This window comes from Bos javanicus, chromosome 6, assembly GCF_032452875.1.
Source record: "Bos javanicus breed banteng chromosome 6, ARS-OSU_banteng_1.0, whole genome shotgun sequence".
Classification (NCBI taxonomy): domain Eukaryota; kingdom Metazoa; phylum Chordata; class Mammalia; order Artiodactyla; family Bovidae; genus Bos; species Bos javanicus.
The window spans coordinates 60,068,957-60,087,844 of record NC_083873.1 but is presented as its reverse complement, the minus strand read 5'-3'; the positions used below and the strand labels follow the sequence as shown (position 1 = coordinate 60,087,844).

General features: G+C 46.2%; 1 protein-coding gene across 22 annotated transcripts in view; it reads left to right on the top strand.

The window, feature by feature from the left end:
- The window catches only part of APBB2 (amyloid beta precursor protein binding family B member 2), a 382,829-nt gene that overhangs the window by 344,446 nt on the left and 19,495 nt on the right, over window positions 1-18,888 (top strand). The window contains exons 1-2 of one of the 22 annotated variants that reach the window (XM_061419984.1): window positions 3,122-3,195; window positions 4,111-4,163. The exons of 17 other annotated variants lie outside the window; for them this stretch is intronic. Coding sequence is in view for 2 of the 5 variants with exons in the window: in XM_061419982.1 (XP_061275966.1) it covers window positions 15,677-15,732 (56 nt within the window). In the remaining 3 variants the exon portion in view is untranslated. Of the gene's footprint in view, window positions 1-3,112; window positions 3,196-4,110; window positions 4,164-13,822; window positions 13,887-14,064; window positions 15,733-18,888 lie in introns of those variants that run through there. 4 more of the 22 variants (XM_061419980.1, XM_061419985.1, XM_061419983.1 and 1 more) reach the window with 4 other exon arrangements.

Below are 18,888 nucleotides of genomic sequence, written 5' to 3'. Positions count from 1 at the left end.
GTAGTCCAACACTCATATCCATACATGACTACCGGCAAAACCATAGCTTTGACTAGATGGACCTTTGTCAGCAAAGTAATGTCTCTGCTTTTTAATATACTGTCCCGTGCTCTTAAAAATTACCTCCCAGAAATCGAGGGCAAAGTCCAGACCTCTCTTTGGCCAAGGCTGAATTCTTTACTGTAGAGGAACAAAACCAGACGCTACTATAAGTTTACAGAACTCACAATAAAGTGAAGATCATAAAGTGAAGAAGGTGAAGACTGTGCAGGAAGAGTCTGGATGCTTAGAGTTGTGCGGTGGATGGTACTGTCAGTTAAGAGTTCACAAGGAAGTAGACAGAGGTCTGAAGGGTGAGAGGGATTTCAGTTTCAGTTCAGTCACTAAGTCGTGTCCAACTCTTTGTGACCCCATGGACTGCAGCACACCAGGCTTCCCTGTCCATCACCAACTCCCAGAGTTTACTCAAACTCATGTCCATTGAGTCGGTGATGCCATCCAACCATCTCATCCTCTGTCGTCCCCTTCTCCTCCTGCCTTCAATCTTTCCTAGCACCAGGATCTTTTCCAATGAGTCAGTTCTTTGCATCAGGTGGCCAAAGTATTGGAGATTCAGCTAAGCATCAGTCCTTCCAATGAATATTCAGAACTAATTTCCTTTAGGATGGACTGGTCGGATCTCCTTGCTGTCCAAGGGACTCTCAAGAGTCTTCTCCAACACCACAGTTCAAAAGCATCAATTCTTTGGTGCTTAGCTTTCTTATAGTCTAACTCTCATATAGCCAGGTGAGTAGTGCAGCAAAGAGCATTTCAAGAGGAAGGGGTGGTTGGTGCAAAAACCCTGAAGTGGGAAGTAGCTGAGCATGTTCCGGAAACTGGAAGAAGAGGAGACCAGAGCAGACAGGAGGAGGAAAGAATGTGGTTGCAGCACTGACTAGAGAGGAAGTAGGGACCAGATTCCCAGTAGCCTCAGAGACCCTGAAAATGATTATGGACCTTATTTCCAGTCACTGGAAAGCCACTGTAAAGTTTAAAAGCAGGAGCATGGATGCTCAGATGTGTGACTTGTCTATTTAAAGGCTCAGGTGTGTGGCTGCCGTGAGAATGGCCAATTTGGTACAGAGTGAAAACAGGGGGACTCAAGACTATTGTGACCATCCCAACAGGAGGAATCGGCGGCTGGCACCAAGGGGTGGCCGTAAAGTAGGAGAGAGGAGGAGAGGTTGAGACAGTAGTAGGAGGTAGAGATGGCAGGTCTTGGTAAGCAAGCAGACCCTTGGCTGTGACCCTGTGCTGTCACCGTTGGCACCTGGCAGTCCTGTCTGATTTGTGGCTTCCATTTGGCAGTGAGCAGAGAAGCAGATAACCAGACCGACCAGCATTATGTGTACAGCAGGAAGGGCACCCTCTGACAGAGTAACAGGTGCAGTCCTGTGCAGTCAGTTCATGTTTCTAGACTTGGTGGTACCTGTTCTGACTGCTGAACCCCAAGACTCAAACCCACCCCCTCAACTTCTAAAATGGGCCGTGTTCCAAACCAGTGTGTTTGCCAGAAGTTCATTGTAAACAGTTCTTTATAACTGAGGTATTACTGGTCATAGATTGAATACACCATGAATTAAATCATGTCCCCCTTGGGAGACAACTGCTAACCAGAAAAGCCTAGTATATGGTTGTCAGCGCAAAGCATGACACTTTTTAGGAAGAGCTTAACAAATGCTGAATGAGTGAGATGTTTACTCCTCTTTTAAAACAGGAACATTAAAGAGTTTCTAGTATATCTGTCGTGTGTTTTACTAAACCCAGACAAGCCCTTTCAGTTACATACTCCCTTGATTTTCCATGTTTATTTTGTATTTTCTGTTCCCTATAAAAGGAGTGTATTGAACTTTGAATTTGGCAGAAACCATGGCTGATGTTCCCTGCCTGTTTCATTTTGTAATCGCTCAATCAGATAACTTATTCTTGCCCAGAAATAGAGAGAGGAAATACTTTAGGCACATATAGAACACACTCAGTAAAAGACCTTGGATTTTCCTTTCAAAACTAGGATTTTGGCCAGCAGCTGGCAAGCACTCTTATTTAAAATACTGTTATCTAGCCAAGGGGACACTTTTCTGCTTCCATATGTGTAGGGGGAGGGGAGCTCTCAGTTAAAGATGACAGTACTCGGGTACCTTGGAGAAGGAAATGGCAACCCACTCCAGTACTCTTGCCTGGAGAATTCCATGGACAGAGGAGCCTGGTGGGCTGCCGTCTATGGGGTTGCACAGAGTCGGACACAACTGAAGCAACCTTGCATGCATGCATGCATTGGAGAAGGCACTGGCAACCCACTCCAGTATTCTTGCCTGGAGAATCCCAGGGATAGACGAGCCTGGTGGGCTGCCGTCTATGGGGTCACACAGAGTCGGACATGACTGAAGCGACTTAGCAGCAGCAGCAGCATTGGGGTACCAGTGTCATCTTGGCTTTTAATCAGCAGTGAACAAACGGCATCTTAAGAGAGGCAGGAACAAAAGGTGCCTTAAGAGAGGCACCACGGGATGAGGACGATGTGGGAGGGTGAACCACTGTTAGTGCTTCGTGTAAATTGGCAGGGAATCTGTTTTTAAAAACAAACCAACCTACCTTTTCAGCTCAGTTCAAAACTTGCTGCCTGATGGATCGGTTGTTTCTGCTTAGTTGTGCTATGGCAGAGGCTTTCTGACTGTGGGTTCATTATGGCCCCTCTCCCTGGCATCTATCCGGCAGATCTATGAAAAAATCGGAAACCCAGGCCCGGGATGTCAACTCTCCAAAGAGGTGGGATTAGGAGGAATTTTCCGAGTCCTGGAAGTCCCAAAAGAGAAACATCCAGCATAGAATGGGGCTGTGTTGGCTGGGGGACTCCGCCTCTCTCTGGGGACTGACGCCGGAGGCTGAGAGCACCTGGCTGGAGGCACCTGCCAGCGGGGTGCGGGGTGGGCGGGGGCGACGGCCCACGTGCCTGCCGAGGAGCCAATGGGTGGCGGCGGCGGGCGGGCCGGGCTCTGGGAGGCGCGGACCGCACTCGCTTCAACTTGAGACAGAAGGAATCGTGCCGCTGCTGGTTTCAGTGACCGCCCCAGGGTGGCTGGTGCCCGCAGCCTGGTCTTGTCCCCTGCACTGGGGGCAGCATCCTCGCCCAGTCCCAGGGCCGCCCCGGAGGCCAAGGTGAGGGATGTGAGCACGGGGCGGCGTGCCTTTGTCTGCAGGTAACCGGCGGGGTGGGCGCCGAGCTTGCGGAGACCCGACCCGCGGGACAAAGGCTGCATGCTCCCATCCCTAGAGTCAGTGCTTAGCGAGGTCGAGGGCGGCCGGGAGGGGAGAGGACGTGTCTCTCTGTCTTGCTGGAGGGAAGGATGAGAATTGTATGAAATGAGGGGAAGGTGGAGGAGTCTTTTGATGCAGTTTACGAGCGTGGCAGGAAGCTGTTCAGGGGCGGGCTGTTGAGATGATCTGCTTTGGGGCTTTCTGTTGTGCCCAGTGTTATGACTGAATAAATGAGTGCATTCATCTCGCATGACCTCTGAATCCACGTTTATGTACTCTTGTTTGTATTAGGAGTGAAAAATACTCAGGATCTTGGTGGTCCGATTTTTGAATTGAAAGCAGTATCTTTGGGTGTAGAAAGACTATGCAGTTTCAAATAATTTTAGTTGTGTGACTTACAATATTGTTGGACTTCCGTGTGGGAAAATGTCTCAAATTCCCAAAATGTGGAAAGACAGCCAACTTATCACGTGCTTGTTTTGGCACTGAAAAGAAGTAGGTTTTTGTTTGTTTAAGAAAAATGTGATTTAAATGTTGCACACAACACTTAATTGGATTCTCAGGGAATCTGTGTCTTTTCTATCTGTTATCTATTTCCCTGTACCAATATTGGATCCAGGCACGCCTATTGATTCCCCAATTAATGTGTTAGCTGTGAATCTTCATTACTGCTTTGGATGGGAGATGGCCGGGGAGAAGGCAATCCCATTAGTCTTTTTCTTTTTATAACTGCAGCTGCAGCCTAGCTTTGACTAGCATCAAGAATGGTGGGTTCCGCCTGCCTTCCTCATGTTATTCTCCTTCTGGTTTTCTCAGGTCATGGAGCAGTCAGCTCCTCCTCCAGCCTTACCCTGACACAAAAGCAGTTTGTAAGTTTTCACCCTAAAGTTCCCAATCTTTGTTACTGCCTTTGAGTTGTTATTTGCTTTATGAAGCCTTTCAGGACAAAAGTGTCCTGAGGCCTTTCACAAGAAGTTAGACACAGTGCACTATGAGGGGAACAGCCCTAAATCTCTATTTGTAAATTTCGTCTGTAATTTTTCTAAGTTATCAGTGGCTGTGTTGTCCAAAGTGAGATGTGTGTAACAAGCTTAATAGGGGAAAGACTTTCTACAAGGGATCAGCCGTTATCGTTGTAGAAGATGCTATTGGACTTGGCTCAGAGTGACGGCATGAGCTTTGGGCTGGTTTGGTCAGGAACCCCATCTTTCTGACAGCTGCTGTTTAATTTATGAGTTTTTCTGTCATTCTAGCAAGCCCTGGCTTTTGAACAACGGGGACAGTTATTTAACAAGTATTTATCAAACACTTGCTGTGTGCTTCGCTTTGGCACTAATGGTGAAATGGTAAATGCATCAAGTACCTTCTTGCTTCTTTGGAGCTCGTACTGTGCCAGCATAGGGCCCATTTCGGGCTTCTGAATTGGAGCATCCCTGGGAGGCATTGTGGACGGATTGACCCTGATGTGAACCAAGAAGATGTTGCTGCTGGCTGCTGCCCTGGAGGTTAGCTAAGCCCAGGATGTAGATACGCACAGGTGGGACCAAAGTCACCTCTGCTCCGAGGGTGAAGGTATTAATCATACAGTGGGTTGTAGGCTCTGGAATCTGTCTTCTTGAACCTGTTTGCCATGATCCTGGATATCTTTCAGAGGAGCCTGGGACTGCAAGGTGGGCCAGAGCTGAGTTCTCAAAGAGTTTAAACAGTGGCATTGTTTAAGATGTGGTAATTCCAGTCTGTTTCAAAAACTACTGTTCGTGCAGTCTCCTAGTCTCACCTCAACAGCTTTCATCTTGAACAGCTCCTTGGGGAAATGAATTTCCTTCTGTACCACTGACTGAGCAAAGCTTTCTATCTGTCCCCAGCCTCCCAGGTGTTGAGGTGACTCCTAGGCTTAGAGACCTAGAGCGTGGTTGGAAAACGCCCGTCAAGCTCACTCTACTTTTTGTAGATTTGCGATAGTGTTTCCTGATAATATGTACTTTCTTACTTGTCTGTCTTTTCACCTTTTCCACAAATCCCTAGGATCATGTGAAAACATACTAAATAGTTGTATAACTTGTTCTTTTCAAGTGCCTGTTTTAAACACAAATATTTTTTAGAACGTCTTAGCCCTTTGGATTTCTCTGCCCTTAACATAGTGCCTAGGATAGGATGCGCTCCATAAATAATTGAATTGTTTTTTAAGATTTAACTATGATCATCACATGTACTTGATAGATATAAATAAGATCTATAGATTAATTTGCCCTTCAACAGATGTGGAATGTCTGTATGCCAGGTGTCTTGAGAGGTACATGAAGGGATGAGACAGACATGCTTCAAACAGGCAGGACATAAGCTGGAAGAACAATTCAGGAAGCAAGATGACACGGATCATGATAAGTGCAGTGAAATCAGCGGCACAGTGGGACAGAGAGAGTATCTCGATGGGGAAAGGGGGCCCCAGTGGGCAGCCCATCCTAGCAGGCAACCTTTGAGCTCAGCCAAAAGCTGGGAAGAAGCCAGGCGCGTGGGGGGCGCTGGAGGAAGAACAAGCGGTGCTCAACATGTTCATGGATACAAGAGAGTCCAGTGTGGCTGGAGTGGGAAGGCCAGTGATACATGCTGGATGAAAGAGATGGTTGGGGGCAGGGGGACAAGATCACACAGGGCTTTTGGGTTATAGTTGAAGGTTTCAATTTTCTTTTCTTTTTTAAAAAGTATTTTTAAAATGTATTTTGGCTGTGCCAGGTCTTAGTTGTGATATGCGAGATCTTTTCGTTGTGGCACACAAACTCTTAGTTGTGGCATGTGGGATCTAGTTTCCGGACCAGGAATTGAACCTGGGCCCCCTACATTGGGAGTGCAGCGTTTTAGTCACTGGGCCACCAGGGAAGTCCCTGAATTTTCTTTCTGATTCCGTGAGAAACCTCTGAAAGGTGGTAACTGGGAGAGTGCCATTATCTATTTTGTTTCATAAAGAAAGATACCAGTGAATGCTGTTAAGGGGTAGGGATGTTGGTAGCGGAGGTGGAAGTTGAAGGTTCAGGCAGCAAGTCCTGGTCCAGGAAACATCAATGTGGTGGCGAGGGGATAAAGAGAAGCAGGCTGTGGAGATTGAGCTGGCATGGTTGACAGAGGAAGACGCAGGAAGAGGGGTCATCTAGGACCGAGCTGGATTTTTAGATTCATTGTTTTTTGTGTTTGTTTTTTTCCTGTTGGAAAATAATGACTGTATAAAGACAATTAAGCAATAAGCAACTCACTTTCAGTTTCTATTATTCCAAGACCTTGACTTATTTTGTCTTTTTCTCCAGTATGGATGAGCAGCCCTGCCTATTGGTGTACTGTGCATTTGGCCATTTTTGTCCAGGACATTTTACCCTCAGTGGCCTATCAGACCTTGGAGCATTTTCTTTGCTGTGTCATAAAAATAAAGGATCCAAGTAAGAAAGAAGGCAGGTTTCAGCTTTAATCCATATGGAATTACTCTGCCTGGGCTTCCAAGATTTATAAGATACCATTGATAATTACATTTGAAGTTGTTAATTTCATATCCAATATCCTCTGACTTTCCAACAACAGATACTCAGTTGTAAATAAGCCTAGTTCTGTATCTATTTACAGTCAGCAGGAGTAAAATTCTTTAATAACACAGGAAATTCACTGTTCATTTCAAGAGCTAGAAAGCCATTTCCTTGTATCTGAAAAGTAGAGAAATGCAATATTTGGTCTCTGATGGGATTTTTTTTTTTTTTTGGCCCCTCTTTCTAGCTACAGATTTGTGAACATGAAATCTTACAATGTCTTTGTCAGTTAACTTTGGTTTTGAAGCCAGCTTTGGTTTGGGTTTGCAAAATTTTGATGCAGAAAATACTCCTTCTGCAGTCAGAATTTTAGGCAGATGAAAAGGAGCAGAAGTGATGGAGACCACCACCCCTTCTGCTCTAGAAGCCTGGACTGGTTACCCTAGAACATGTAAGCATGTCTGGGGATGAATAAATTATGACAGTTGAAATAATTATGATAGAGGGAAAGCCGCTGCGGAGAACACAGTTGACAATTGGGACTGATTTGACCTGATTCTGTCATATGAAAGCATGCATCTGTTTGCCAGGTTACATGAAAATGCTGTTTCCAAAGAGTCTAGTGTGTTTTGTTTATCTACCCCACCCCAACCCCCCCAAAAATGGAAAAACATTCTAAGCAGAGTCATAGCCTGCTAGTGATTCTTTCAAAATAAAGTGGCTGGAGCAGAGACCCATGTTGATTCTGATTCTCATTCTGAGCATCCATGTAAGATTTTAGTTGAGCAAAAGGCATTCTGGCTCTCAAGCTACAAATTGAAAGAGTTCTTAGTCCTACTTCAGAGTGGAATAGTTTCCAGCTGGCCCTGGAGTTTATCACCTGTAACAAGGATTATTCCAGCGTCTCAGCCATCTTAGTCCTGCTTCAGAGTGGAATAGTTTCCAGCTGGCCCTGGAGTTTATCACCTGTAACAAGGATTATTCCAGCGTCTCAGCCAGTTGCACAGGTTTAACACACACTTCGTGTACTGCTCTGCTGTTAGAATCTTGAGATTCATAATATTTCTCATGCAGGCAGAGCTTTGCGTTTTCGTTTTGCACTGGGCTCTGCAAGCTATTGAACTGGTCCTAATCTCACTGTTTGTCCATGTTGTACGCTGCACCCCTGAATCAGGCTGACATCTAAAGTGGGGTCCCTGACTTGTTCTGTGAAAGATATTAAATATGGGGGGTCTGTGGTTTCTGTTGCAGCCCCTCAGCTCTGTCACGGTGGCTCCGAAGCAGCCACTGACAACTGAAGTGAAGGAGTGCAGTTGTGTTCAGTGACACTCTGTTCGTAAGAGCAGGCAGGGAACGATGGACTGTGATCCTCAAGCCATCATTTGCCACCCCTGACTGAAATAGGGACCTTGTCCTTTGGAAACAAGAAGGCTTGGTCACCTTTGGACAGCTTTATGGTATTCTGAAAACCAGTCTCCAGAGCATTCCTGAACAGGTCTGGCTGGTAGGAGTACCTCTGTGACAGACCATCATTCAAACATCCCCCAGCCCGCACTCGAGCTTCTTCTCCATGAAGGCATGTTAATTCTATTTGTCAAGTATAAAGACATATGGATAATAAAAGGAAGGTAAACTCACAGTAAAAATAGGATGCCACCGTGATGGGATTGTGGTTTTGTTTTTGTAAAGACTTACCATATTTGAGGGAAAAGAAAAAAGATGCTAGCTGTAAGGAGGCTAGCTGTGTATAAAAAGTAACCTTACCAAATAGGAAAGGTGTGTCTTCTTTGAAAGTGTATCAAGAAGTTAACTCCTGCTCTGTGTGTGTGTGTGTGTGTGTGTGTGTAGCCCAGCTCTACATACTTCTTCTGCCTCAGCATGCATGGAAATACCTTGTCCTGGGGTCTTTCCTGTAAATGATAAACAAAAGTTTATTTCTCAAAGAATACAAATATGAAGACAATTATCTGGGGAGTCAGTAAATCTTGATAGAAATCAACGTACAAGGGAAATTTATATATTGATTTCCTTAGGAGCAGAGGAGCCGTGGTTCATTTAGACAAATGTTCCGAAGAAAGAATCTAGTTAGGGGCTCTGGAAACACTTTGTGTGGAGATGATCAGGGTATAGATTTGCTTTGCTTTCATATTCAGTCACAAGAGATTATAATCTTCTCAGAACTCGCCTTCTGCCCATTCAGATAAAATATATGTTTTATTAACGTTGTTTCAGATGACATGAGAACTGAATGTGAACTAAAGTCATTTTTAAAGTGCTGACTGTAATAATAGCAGGAGAAAAATCCAGCCAAGTCCCCATTATTCACAGCATTATTCCCGTAGCAACGTGATCAGGAATAAGGGGTAAAGACCTTTGTTTACACTACTTATTTATTCAGAAATATTTGACTACTTGTTATGTGCCAGGCAGTGGTGAGTGAACACTTACCCAGGTGGTGAGTGAACAAGGCAGGAAGGTTCCACGTTAACACAGAGTTTCCTTTTTTTGTGGGGGAGAAGGAAGGACAGACAGTAAACAAATAAGCAGGGTAGTTTTAGATGCTTTGAGAGTTGGCAGTGACTGGGTGGTCTGGAGGGGTCTTCTACGGGTGATGACGATAAGAGGAAGTCCTTGGTGGGAGATCTAGGGGACTGAGTATCCAGGCAGCACCAACAGTGAGCACAGAGGCTCCAAAGGCCGGTGTGTTTGTGAACAGGGTGAAGCCAGAGCCCAGCAGGTATGGAAGAGGCAGGAAGTGAGGTCAGAGAGAGAGATGGGGTGGGGTGGGGGGTGGGGAAGAGCAGGGAAGCAACAGGACAAGTGTCTGGTGTGTAAAGAAGGAAACTCTCAGCCTTTGCCCTGCAAAGTTATTTAGACCAAGCACAGCACTTAATTTTTGTTACCAGGTCCAGTTGAAAGCGGAACCAAAGCTCCAACAGGGTTGGAGCCAGGATCGGAGAACTGAGGCCGTCTTTGTTCATCAAGGGGTGGGTCCTGGGGAGAGCCCATTCATTGGGAGGGAGGCAGGCTCAGGTGCCAGGCACCTCACCCCCACCCCCGCCAAAACACAGAGCAAAGATGAGGCTGGCCAGGCCAACCTGTCCTCCATTTGTGGATCCGCCACTTTTTTTAGCTGTGTGGGTTTTGAACCTTAGAGTCTCTTATAAAGTGAGAGTCGTGAGGCTCCCCTGAAGGGTTATTGTGTGGCCTGGTGATAATGTGCACCGAAAACAGAGCCTGGCTGGGTGGCAGGTTGAATAAGGTGGGAACCACTCGTGTTATTTGCTTTTAGCAATGAGTCACCCTAGTGTTGATATCTATTTTTACGTAGGTATTATTGAGTTTACAGTGTATCAGGGATACTTGTATCTACAGTAAGTTTCCAAAATTCAAATGACGGCAGAACGTCTTGGCTTTTTGTGTGATCTATAGTAGTGTTCCAACAGAGGAGCCTGCCTGGTTACAGTCCATGGGGTCTCAAAGAGTCGGACATAACTGAGCAGACAGACACACTCGTATTCCTTCTGTCTGCACAAAGGAATTGGGATTGTCTATGTAAGTATAGATGGTAAAGAATCCGCCTGCAATGCAGGAGACCCAGGTTTGGTCCCTGAGTTGGGAAGATTCCCTTGGAGAATGAAATGGCAACCCACTCCAGTATTCTTGCCTGAGAAATCCCATGGACAGAGGAGCCTGGCAGGCTACAGTCTACAGGGTTGCAAAGAGTTGAACATGACTGAGCAACTAACACTTTCACTAAAACCTCTTGAAAGTTTAGAAACAGGTTTAAGAATGTACCTTCCTCACAAGAGGCTTTCGATGAGGCTGGGTGCGTGGAATTGAAAGGAATTCACCCACAGGCTCACTGTGGTTCATTTTTGGGCTTGTGTGTGTGTGTGTGTGTGTTGGCCACGCCTTGCGGCTGTGTGGTATCCTAATTACCGGACGAGTGATGAAACCCCAAAGTGAAAGTGTGGAGTCCTCACCACTGGACTGCCAGGGAAGTCCCTCGTCGTGGTTTTAACTCAGAGCCTGGTCTGTACCAGCCAGTGATAGGTCCCCTCATGGCACTTTTTGCATGAAAACCTCTTGCCTGGTATAGGGAGCTGTCATCTTCCCCAGAGGTTCCCTTGTTCTTGAACCTTGTCAGATAGGGTCTTTCTGGGTTTTGTTTTGTTTCAAAAAACAAAAGCAACCATTTTCTTTTTGTTTACCATCTCTCCTTTCAGGAAGGAAGACACCTGATGGTTTTACAATTCATGTATATTTTACATTAGTTTTATCCTTTGATTGTGCCCTAAACTTTATATCTTGAACATGGCATGAATTATCTCTTACTTGAGAACTAAACATAAATTATGTGTATTCTCTATTTGCTCAGATATTCAGAGAAGCAAGGTGGTTGTGTTTTTTATTTTTTAATTGTAATACAGCACAGATGCAAGCAGATGCTCATTAATTCTTGCTCTCTTCAAAGATGGACTTTAAAAAATTTCTCATTTCCTGGTTGCTCTCAAATATCCTTTTTTGCCTCATTAGTAAGCTGACTGGTAACTATTGTGTCTTCTCTCTAGTGGCATGAGAAAGTCCTTTGTTTAGAAAAATGTGCCTTGAATTTCAATACTCTTAAACCACTTTAGATCCTCAGCTTCACACTTCCAGTTGGAGCGTTAGCTCCTGTGTGTGCCAGTCAACAGTTAACAGGCTGCGTGGTGCTGGGAAGGGGGCGCAGGAGCAGGGAGGTGGGAAGGCAGCTCATTTTGCAAAGGAAGGTACGCTTGTCGGAGGTGGTCCTGTTGTCGTTTGGTCTTGGGAAGGAGAGAACCTTTCCTTAAGCTGAATTGTCTGAAACTTAGTAGACACCAGATGGTGAATTTGCATAAATTCAGAATTCAGTTCAGGGATCTTTCACCTGCAGCATGTGGATTCTAAAGGGGTCTATGCATGAGTTTCTGGGGTTATTGAACTTTCTCCCCCACCCCCCTGCAATGGTGTGTCAAAGTGTGGGTCTGTAGACATTTCTTTCTGGGATGTTTTCATCAGAGTTCAAAGATTTCATGATCCAACACAGGTTTAGAAACCTTCCTCTTCGCAGACCTTCCTCCCCTACTCCCCCTCAACTGGTAACCACACCGTGCAGTGTATACGTCAGGTCTACACTGCAGGCCTTCCCACCGTTGAGTCTGACACTGATTAACAAGTGCCATCCCTCCAGCACTAATATCTTAGGAGGTGAGTTACCAGTATTGCTCCCATTTCACAGATGAGAAAACTGAAGAACAAAGAAGCTAAGGGCCTTGGCTGAGGGCAAGTAGTGAATAAATATCAGGAGCAAGAAATCTGAAGCTGGAGGAAAAGAGAAACTGTCAGGTTCAGGCGTTGGTACTAGAGTTCTCATGATATGAAGTTTTATGTCTTTACTTCATTGCCATGTGGATAATGCTGGTCTGTGCTGGCGCTCAGATGGCTCAAAAGACTCTCAGTGATGAAAGGCAAGCATCAAAAACTAGCGCGAAGCAGTGAGTTCTGCAAACATGGAGCGAGAAGTACCCTGGCAAGTCTTTGCTGTACGTGCTCAGTTTGTGAAGCATGGGCAGTGTGCACTGCATAAGAAGTAGGTGGCTGTGCTGGGGAGATATGTCTTCTTCCGAGAGCTAGAATCGACATGTGATTCTGGTATGCTTTTTTTTTTTTTTAGGAATTTTCTATTCATTTGGATGCCCAGTTACCCATGCCAAGTAGTTCTGCTATTTCCGGCTTTTTTTTTTTTTTTTTTTTTTTAATGAAAACCTTGCCAATTACTTACTCCATTCATTTTCCCAAGAAATAGTCGCCAAGAGCATGCTGATCAGGCAGCATTCGCCTGTGTGGCTGGTGTGGATTTCATCCTGGGGTTGAATTCTTCCCACTGGCATCTTGTACTGTGAGAAGGGGGAGTGAGCTTACGCCTGACTCTAAATTTAGCCTTCCCCGATTTCAGAATGGCACGTCTCACACAGAAGCCCAACTTTGGGCTGATGTTTCTTCCCCAGCACATTACAAGGTGTGGAGTTGGTGAAGCAGCTGCCACCAGGACTCTTCTGCATTTTTTGCATGACATTTCAAAGATCGCTCTGAAGTGTCCCCAGTTATGGCTGGTTTTCTCTTCAACACTTAAATCAAGCAGTGTCTATTAACCTCAAATAAACAGACCTTGTTAAAAGTTCACAGTGTCATTTTTCTGAGTCCTGCCTTCAGGGAAAAACGTAGTAGGTACATATAGATGTTATTTCATTAAATGAACCACTAATAATAATTCTAATTTCAAATAGCCAAGGCACCAATAATATACACAAAAGAAACAGCTTACATCCTCAGGTGTCTCGACTTAAGGTTATTTAAGCATAATCCATATACTTAGGTATAAACTTTTTATCAAGAACCAAAAGCACCTGGCGTAAATAAAAAGTTAGTCCAGGAAATGCTGCCCATGCATCTTTGTAGTAAGAATCAAAGCATTTGAATCCTAAAAATCTGAATATTAGGAAATTTCAAATTTTCTTGTCCCTGGTATTTATTCACTGTTTGCCCTTGGGTCAAGACCCTTAGCCTCTTTGCTCTTCAGTGTCCTTGTCTGTCTTAGATGAAAAACCCAGGATTCAGATTAAGTGACTTGCAGAGTGTTTACTCAAACCGGGACTGGAAACTAGACCTTTGGATCCTTTGCTGATGAGCTAAGTTGCCTCCAAACATTGGCGTTGATGGGGGCAGTGCAGAGGAGCACGGGAGGTAACCTCATGCTACGGTAAGTGGTGCCCAGCAGATCAGAGGAGAGACCACAAATTACCCCCGGGCAACCTCCCTGCCATGGAAGATGTTTTGTCTCAGTCGCTGCCCAGCCCCACCCAGCTGGGACATGACACCATCTGATAACCGTAGCGATGCAGTCTGTTCCACTTGCGACATAGCAGACATTCTTTGCACACGCCATCCCATTTAACTGGGTTCTCGTGATTACCCTGAGCGAGGGGGCCTTGTCCCTTTTTCACTGACTAGAAAGCAGGTTCTGAGGGTCACAGAGAGGGAGCCCAGGAAAAAGAGAAGGTAAGTAACCAGCAGGATTTGAACACAGCTCTGACCACTTACTTAGCTAAAGGGCTTCTCTTGGGAATTTTCAATGCCTTCTCTCCCTGCAAAAGTTGACAGGCCACAAGGTGGCGGGGGAGGGTGGGCGGGGGCGTGCTCCTCTGTTTACCTAAAAGCCCAGTTGCAAACCATTTGCCCCATTTTGAACACCTGTGCATAGTAACCTGCTGGTTCATTCGGGAGACAGACCGTGAGGTGGTTCTGCAGGACTGTGAAGAAGCGTGGGGTCCATGTCTTAGGTGCATTCCAGGAGACCAGAATTAGAGTCCTACAGGCCCACAATCAAATGCTGACTTCAGGCACTGCTGTGTGACCTTGGTCAAGCCCCTCCACTCTCTCTCAACTTGTTTCCCTTTCTATCGCTGAGAACATAGTATTTACCTTGTCAGGTTGCTGCTAGGGTGGCACAGAGCCAGCACTCAGTAAAAGGTAGTCTGGTAGTTGCTATTGACTGGGAGTGTGACTGATCACACACACTGCAGCATGGTTACTTGAGCCTTAGAGTATGCATATCACAATGCTTTTCTCAAGTGTTGAGGCAGATACTTACATATTTGTATTACAAAAGTTATGTGTTCTTATTGCATAATATTCAAATGACTATATTAAATACATTCCTCTGTTATTCCATCGCCAGATAAGAGGTTTGGATGTTAAGCTGTTCCAGATATTTTGCTATGCATATATTGAAATTCACACTCAAACTTTTTTGGTGGTTTTTCCTGTAAGACCGTATATCTGTGACTTGGATTGTTTGCTTTTCCCCCATTGAATAAGATGTCACAGTCACTGTTCAGTAGCAAGTGGACAGCCCTGCGTTTCTGCCCAGTGATTGTACTCTGCTGTCTCTCACATTCTGATTGCAGCTCTCATCCCCTCAGGGTCCCGCTGGCCGTTCCATGACCCTGGCCACAGGGCCCCTGCGGAGACAGGTTTCTGGCTTTCCTCCTCTTTATCTGTTATCCAGCCTCTTCAGTTTGGTCAAGTGTGAACCTGCCTGTGACTGACTTGGGGCTCTGCCCTCAGGCCCCTTCAAATTGGCTGTGCCCAAACCAGACAGGTGGTGAGCACTCTGGGTCGGGAGGTTAAGTGGCTTCACTAGGGTCCCCCTGGAAGCTCAGAGTAGCTCCAGGGGTGGAACTCAAAGCATTCAGCCCCAAACCCCAAACTGCTGCCGGCCTCTCTCCACATGCCGTTCCTCTCTTCCCTGGTACAAATCTGTTTTCTCACCCTTGAGCTCATTTCCTGGCCAGGCCTCGGCCCACCTCTGCCCTTGGCCTGCTGCTCGGCCTTCGCCTCTCCTGCTTCGTCCCCCTCTCCGGGTGCAGTCCTGGGAGAATCCCTGGATTGTAACACTGTAGCTCTATTAATAAAATGTCGGAAGTGCTAGTAAAGCAGGTAAGGCTGTTGCCATGTCTTTGTTTCCATATGTTTTTTATTGGGAGCAGGTGGAGCTGGAAAACGAAGATAAGTACTCTGCTGCTGTTCTCTGCAAACCGTTTCCCGTATTTCACTGTGATATTTTAGGCTTGATTACCTCCCACGGTTGATACGATCCTCTGTAAACTCAGCTGGCATCTTTTGGCTCCATCGTAAAGTGGCTCAAAATACACGCTGCTGTGTGAGGGAGTTCAGCTAAAATAAGCACCGAAAGGCTATTAATTACAGCCAAGTTGGGAAATAAGATGGGATGTCAGCGCTTAGAGTCGATGTTAATGGGACTGCGGTAAATAGCAGGTACCGTGTGAATGCTAACGTGTTGTTTCTGCTCTGTTCCCTCATGCCTTCCCGGATTCAGAGAGAGGTAACCGGCCGATTTTCTCTTCTCCCCCTCTTTGTGCTGTCTTCAGTGTCTAGCAAAGCTCATTTGCTTTCTTCATGCCCCTGTCACCTTCATCACAGCCATCGCTGTCTTTACAAGGCGGAACTTTGTTTTAACTTTTTCTCATCATCATTGTTACATGTCCTGCGTTCAAAACACTGTGGCCGTGCCTCTGGGGCCGTGGTCCTCTGCTGCTTGACCCTGTCTGGGGAAGGTGATGGGCAGAGCCATGACTTGGTCCTTCTCACTGCTGGCTGAGCACAATCTAGTCAGCGTGCTGGGGAGAAGACATGATAGAAATATCAGGTTAGGTACCAGGTTGTGTAAGGAGGCTTTCCGTGCTTTGTGAAGAACTAATTTGGCCACCTCATGCGAAGAGTTGACTCATCGTAAAGACTCTGATGCTGGGAGGGATTGGGGGCAGGAGGAGAAGGGGACGACAGAGGATGAGATGGCTGGATGGCATCACCGACTCGATGGACGTGAGTCTGAGTGAACTCCGGGAGTTGGTGATGGACAGGGAGGCCTGGCGTGCTGCGGTTCATGGGGTCGCAAAGAGTCCGACATGACTGAGCGACTGATCTGATCTGATCTGATCTGAATACTAGGACTGGCTTGTTAGGACTTCTCCAAAGAGCTTTGTTGGTAAGGTTTGACTCTAGAATGACAGCCAGAGGGACTGACTCAATTTCAGTCTGGATTATTAGCTGAAATATATGGAATTCTTCTCCTCTCGTCACATCTAGAAGAACATACCGATAGAAAGGCTGCACCTCCAAAATGAAAGGTATTTGTACCTCAGACGCGTGTATTTTCGGTACTCTGAATGTCAGCCTGACCGTTGGCTGATTGGGGGCTTTTAAGCTCCACGATTCCTCAGCTCTGTCACTTCATAAAAGCTCCATTTTTGATGGAAGGAGAACCTTTGGGAATTTTTCCTGTTGAAAGAACGATGTCAGTGCTGCTCGGCAAAGTGAAGAGACACCAGCGCCGGCACCTTTGCTCTTTGTGCTGGCGTCTGACCCAGGAGCTCCCTCAGGGGGAGGGGAGGAGGGGAGGAGGGGCTGAGCTCCTAGGGCCACTTCCTCCTTTAGGATGAGCTGCAGTCCTCGCTCAGTGGCCCGAGGGAAGGGAGACTGCACAGGCTGTGTGGTGACACTTCCACGGTCAGTCTCCCAGAGGGCATGCTTAGGAGATTTGGGGTGCTTGATTGACTCCTCACTCCTTCTGAGGAGGCCCTGGCCCCTTGAGGTGGTGGAAGTTTCTGGAGGATGAGGGCCGTGGGATTGGACACCAGCTCCCTGGTCTGAAGTCCCCACTAAGTCTTGTGGGAGCCAATGGTGAGAATGTGTTCACATGTTTGGTAGGTCCTGCTGCTGCTAAGTCGCTTCAGTCGTGTCCGACTCTGCGTGACCCCATAGATGGCAGCCCACCAGGCTCCCCCGTCCCTGGGATTCTCAGGCAAGAGCACTGGAGTGGGTTGCCATTTCCTTCTCTAATGCATGAAAGTGAAAACTGAAAGTGAACTCGCTCAGTCGTGTCTGACTCTGTGCGACCCCATGGACTGCAGCCTACCAGGCTCCTCCATCCATGGGATTTTCCAGGCAAGAGTACTGGAGTGGGTGCCATTGCCTTGGTAGGTCCTACCATCCGACGTCATCCAGGGCTCCTCTCTGGGACCCGTTGCTCTGAATATTAACAGCAAAGGCCATTCTAGAGAGGCTACAAACGCTGGTTTGCCCACTGCACCTGTAGTGTTTATTTGCAGGTAGTCGCTTTTCAGATTTGCTGTGTACGCAGTCTGTCTCGTGAAAGCACCTGGTAAAGAAAGGATTCCCTGTGGAAAAGGTGTGTTTACGCAGGTGATGAGTTGCTAGAATGCCCCTTTCAGAGTTTACAAACTGAGCATCTTCTTAAGTTTGCAAAGAAAGTTGAGTTTACCAAATCGGAGCCTGAGCTTTGTGAAATTAGTAATGCCTGCATATGGTGTGTGTGCCGCTGGGTGAAATAAGAAAAATCAAAGTGGCTCGTACGTGTATGTAGCCAGTATGTATGTGTAACCTTCTGGATTAATTAGCCATTTAGGAGGAAGGCATTTCTCATCCCCTTTCCCTCTCTTCCTTTCCCCAAGCCCCCAAAACAATAGTTTCAAAGTGTAATAAGAAAATAAGAGCCGTTAGGCAAAGAAGAGCAGGCAGCCTTGAAAACAGGACTCCTCCTTTTAGGCCCTTTGCAGGTGAGATGAAAAGAGAAAGCCCCTTATCATAAAGGGCTGGATTTGGAATGTTTGGACCAAATCTCCTTGCTGCTCTTTTCTCCTTGTCTGCAGGTGGGACCTGTCCTCTGCAGTGGTAACAACTCTGTTCGCTTATCACCTCCACAGAAAGATAACCTGGGAGGAAAGGGTCTTGGGAACATTTCATTAAGTGTTATTATATTCGTACCTCTGCAAAGATTTATTAAAATGTCCTTTGTGGATAAGGAGACAGTAGGAGACAGTATTTCAAAGTGGACCTTTTTTTTTCTTTTTACTACTTTTTCCTCATGTATAATAACAACAAATGTTAATCAGTTTCCTCCATGTGCCAGCGTGTGTCAGACATAACGTGTATTTGACCTGAGCAAACATAAAAGACTTTACTAAAAAGACTTTACATAAAAGACTTTACTAAATTGTGGAGACTTCGTCAGGAGCGCTAACAGAAAAGATTTAGTGAGAGACTGAATGGCAGGGAATCTAACAGAAAAGAAAGTATGAGCTACTGCCACACACATCTGGGCTGTCGTGTGTGGGACTAGGGCAGTTCCAGAAAGCAGAGCCCAGTCCCATAGGCACACGTTGTGGGGAGGCAAGTTTTCATTCATCATTAAGAGAAAATGTGTTGGTTTGTGGGAGTGTCCCAGTAGTGGAGCTCCTCCTGATCTGTTAACGAAGGTTTTATACCACTGATACCTTCTAAGTACCACCCGTCTGGCTTGCTATAGAAGGAGGGAAGAAACGTTAGCCTGGGTAACCACTACGAGGTCTGTCAGTTCAGTCGCTCAGTCGTGTCCAACTCTTTGCCACCCCATGAATCGCAGCACGCCAGGCCTCCCTGTCCATCACCAACTCCCGGAGTTCACCCAGACTCACGTCCA